We start from the raw sequence: 3,848 nt of genomic DNA, 5'->3' as shown, positions 1-3,848 counted from the left end.
GTCTGGCCACAGATGCTGTCTAGGGGCAGGTGGCAGCTGTCGGGCATGTGCAGGACCGCGTGGGCAGACAGACTGGGCATTCTGCAGCTGAACCAGAGTGGCCTCTGACCATTCTGGATGATCTGACTGAGGCTCGGCCCGCCGTCTTCTTGTACCGTTCTCACTGCGTCTTCACCCTGGCTGAAGCCGACACGGGAGGGCCGGGAGGGGGAGACTCAGTGGAGGAGGGAGTCAGGCCTGCGACTCTCCACGTGGCCCAGCCCCTTAGCTGCAGAGGCTGGGCATCTTTCTGAGCATTTGCGGCGCCTTTCTTTTAGATAATGTCCGAGTTTTCTTTACATACCTGTAGCTGTTTTTACTTTTCTGTTTTGAAGTCAGTTTGTGTCTTGACGTGTCCCTTGCAATATCCCTATCGTTATATATGCTGTGTGCCTTATGAAATGCTGGGATCTGGAAAATCCAATCAACCAACCCACCGGCTCCTCACCGTCTCCACCTCTGCCTTTGACTGACACCTCAATCTGTCAATCGGAACCGCCTACCATGCGATTGGTCGGATGGCGTTTCGGGGGGCGGTGCATGCAGAGAAGCCAACAGAGCAGTAAGCGCAGCAGCCGGAGTGTGGAAGATGACAAGGAGGGCCACCTGGTGTGCCGGATCGGCGATTGGCTCCAAGAGCGATGTACAGCCACCTTTCGTAAAACTTTACCTCTCTACTTTCTATCCCCCTTGTTAGACGAGACCTCTCCTGCCCGAGGGGCCTCTATTGCGCGTGGTGCCTTAGAGGGGCCACCAGTAATTGCCTGAATGACACAGACTCTAGCAACTTCTGTTTTTAAGAGTGTAGCAGTGAGAAAGAAACCTTTTATGTTTTTGAGAATTTGAATGCTGTGAACTTGCAGGAGCTGCCAGCCCTCTGTCCTCCAGGCTCTCATGCCCTGTTTCTTTTCTCTCCTAGATGAGATCGTGGGGAACCTGGGTGAAGGCACCTTTGGCAAGGTGGTGGAGTGCTTGGACCATGCCAGGTGAGCTCTCTTCCTGGGAAGAGCTGGCCTGAGGTTCTTGAAGGTGGTGGCAGAGCTTAACCTTTTTCTCTTCTAAGAGTAGCACCAAACTCCAGTGCATGTTGGGTTTTTGCTGATCCCCTAAAATAGGGATAAATTCCTGGGATCCATGGGCATGTGGCATCTCTGCCTAAGAACTGGTGGTCACTGAATGGTGCTATTCCAGTTTCCCCACTTCCTCAGGACTGTGGTGGAGATTAGAACAGGGCAAAATCCTGGCCCCTCTGTGGTCTGGATCTGCTTCCTGTGAGCTCTTTTTAGGGGCCTGGCAGGGGTTTGAGCGTACTGCTGAGCCCAACTCAAGCATGAGCCTCCACCCTCTGGAGATCTGCCTGAGAGGCCATGCAGGCCCCCATTGAGAGGAGCAAGATCCTGGGCTTTCTTACCAAGTGGGCTGCTGCCATCTGCAGCGTGGCTAGGGGTTGGGCCCCTTCGAATGTGCTCAGGTAGAGCAGGGGTACACCTGTGTGTGTTGGGATCCTGCTGGGGGTTCCTTGCTCCTTTATAGGCTGAACAGTGAAAAACTTTTTTGTCCCTTGCCATTCCTTGAGACCAGAACCCTTGCCTCCTCTCCCTTAGGCTGGGAGGCTGCTGCCTGTGAACCCACTGCCTTCGAGCCTTAAATGGCCCCTCTTTGGTGTGGCACTTGGGCCAGAAAGTGCTTGTGTCCTTGCTGTCTCATTTGAGCCACGTGTTGCCTGTACGTGACTCTTGTGTGATTTTAGGGATGAAGAAATATGCTCAGGGTCTGTCTGTACCCCCAGCTCTCGAATGGAGGAGCTGGGTACTGCTCTACTTGGCGCTCCCATGTTGAGGGGTGCCTGGAAAGGATAGTTAAACCTAGCAATTCAGCCCACCATGTGACCCCAATTTAAGGTAGTGATTATTTCCAACGAAGCCTCCCTGGGCACCCAGTTCGCTTTTAAACACCCTTCAGACCCCTTGTGGCCCAAGAAGTTAGGGCTGGGACCAGTGGGCATAGGGACATGTGGACTGTACAGTGGTGAGAGGTGGCAGATCTGAGAGCTATCCCACCTGGGGCTCTCTGGGCTGTCACTCTGAGCAGCTAGATGGGAAGCGAGCCTTTGAAGTCACTAAAGGCCAGGCCCAGGGTTCAGGGAACCTTTAGGGAGTCCAGAGGGAGTTGGCCAATGGGCTTATTGTGAGAAGGCAGAATTCAGTTCCACAAAAGGAAGGGCCGCCCAGCTCTGGCAGTAGCTGTGTGGATGTGATGAGCTCATCTCAAGGGTCGGAATGCTATTGAGGGATGCTGTTCCAGGAGTCTGGAGTTATGTCTTTTCCTCTGAGGTCCTTTCCTACCCTGAAAATCTGGAAAAATAGGATGAGAAAAATGCACCGTGTTCTAGAAGATGCCTCTGCCCTTCAGCCTGTGAACCTTTCTGGCACCAAGGCCAGCTTCCCAGAGGCCTTAGGCCACACCCTTGTGGGCCAGGGCTTATCACTGTAGTTTCCCACTGGGCATCTGAGCACTGGCTCTCCGTTCCTGAGAGTGTTGTGCCTGACAGCCTAACTTCCCCAGTTATTCTTTGCTGGGCACCTGCTCGTGGCATACAGGGGTGGTGCTGGGGGTAAGGTGGGAGGTGTGGAGCAGGAATTATTAAAATCCTCATTGGACGCTGAATAAGGGTTCCTGGCACTCGGGGATCTCTGACAAATGCCATGGCTGGTACTGAGGCAGGTGGGGCCAAGAGGTGCGCTGAGGGATCGGTCCTGGGGTTCAGTGAGGGGAAGAACCTCTGCTGGCACCTTTGCCTCCTGCCAGGCTCTCACTCCCTCCTGGAAGCCCAGGAGGAACAGTTTGTGTCGAGTAGGTGATGTGCTCAGGACAGTCAGCAGGTACTGCAGAGGGTTCTGAGTGGGATGGCCTGGCCAGGGTCAGGACTGACGGGCCTCCAGGTCAGGTAACTGAGCAAGCTCTAGGGCTGGTGCTGGTCAGCAGAATGGGGCTCTGCTCCTCTGCCCACTCCCCCCAGGAGCTGGCAGCAGCTGAGATCATAAAAACCTAAGACTGGCACAGTTGTCAACAGCAGCTCCGTACTGCACAGTAGAGGCCTGGGGTTGTGTGGGGCAGGCTGGGCGTCAGGAATCTGCTGTCTTCAGGGCAGCCCTGTTCCTGGAGTCCTACGTAGCATTTGCCAGGAGCTGCTGGGTTGGGGTGGAGGGTGGGGGAAGGGCTGCATAGCTTTTCATGAGGACTGCTGCTTCTGTCCCGGTCCAGAGGGAAGTCTCAGGTTGCCCTGAAGATCATCCGCAATGTAGGCAAGTACCGGGAGGCCGCCCGGCTAGAAATCAACGTTCTCAAGAAGATCAAGGAGAAGGACAAAGAGAACAAGTTGTGAGTGTTGGCAGGGAATGGGCGGGAAGCTTCCTAGGGGTCAGTGTCTGTCCAGTCCAGTGGCCCAGACCCACTGGGACTGAGCAGTGCCCTTTTGCCAGGTTGGCACCATGCCTTCTCCTGGCAGCCAGAGCCGGGGGAGTCCGGCGAGTGAGTCTTGCTGGAAGGAACATCTAGGTTTCAGTCTAGGCTCCGCTGCAACCAGCTCTGTGTTCTGAGGTGGCCTCCTCGCCCTGCATTTGTAAATTAGAGGCTTCGCTGGGTTGTGGTGGGCATTAGACAAGATATAAACCCAAAACTGTTTAGGTGCTCACGTAGTCAGCCATATCCAAAGGAGCACACAGACATGGAGCATTCCTCTCCGCCAAGCACTGTGCTGAGCCCTGCAGGCTCAGAAAGCTCGGCAGAGGGTGCTTGTCCTGTGGAGT

General features: G+C 54.9%; 1 protein-coding gene across 3 annotated transcripts in view; it reads left to right on the top strand.

Moving 5' to 3' along the window:
• The window catches only part of CLK3 (CDC-like kinase 3), a 14,394-nt gene that overhangs the window by 6,316 nt on the left and 4,230 nt on the right, over positions 1–3,848 (top strand). For 2 of the 3 annotated variants that reach the window (XM_010843353.1, XM_010843354.1), the window contains exons 4-6: positions 586–682; positions 959–1,025; positions 3,304–3,420. In XM_010843353.1, the coding sequence (XP_010841655.1) occupies positions 586–682; positions 959–1,025; positions 3,304–3,420 (281 nt within the window). The remainder of the gene's footprint in view (positions 1–585; positions 683–958; positions 1,026–3,303; positions 3,421–3,848) is intronic. The other variant, XM_010843355.1, reaches the window with a different exon arrangement.

The sequence above is a fragment of the Bison bison genome, unplaced genomic scaffold (genome assembly GCF_000754665.1).
Source record: "Bison bison bison isolate TAMUID 2011002044 unplaced genomic scaffold, Bison_UMD1.0 scf7180017864181, whole genome shotgun sequence".
In the NCBI taxonomy this organism is placed as follows: Eukaryota; Metazoa; Chordata; class Mammalia; order Artiodactyla; family Bovidae; genus Bison; species Bison bison.
The sequence above is the reverse complement of the archived record's forward strand: the minus strand, read 5'-3'. Positions and strand labels throughout refer to the sequence as shown.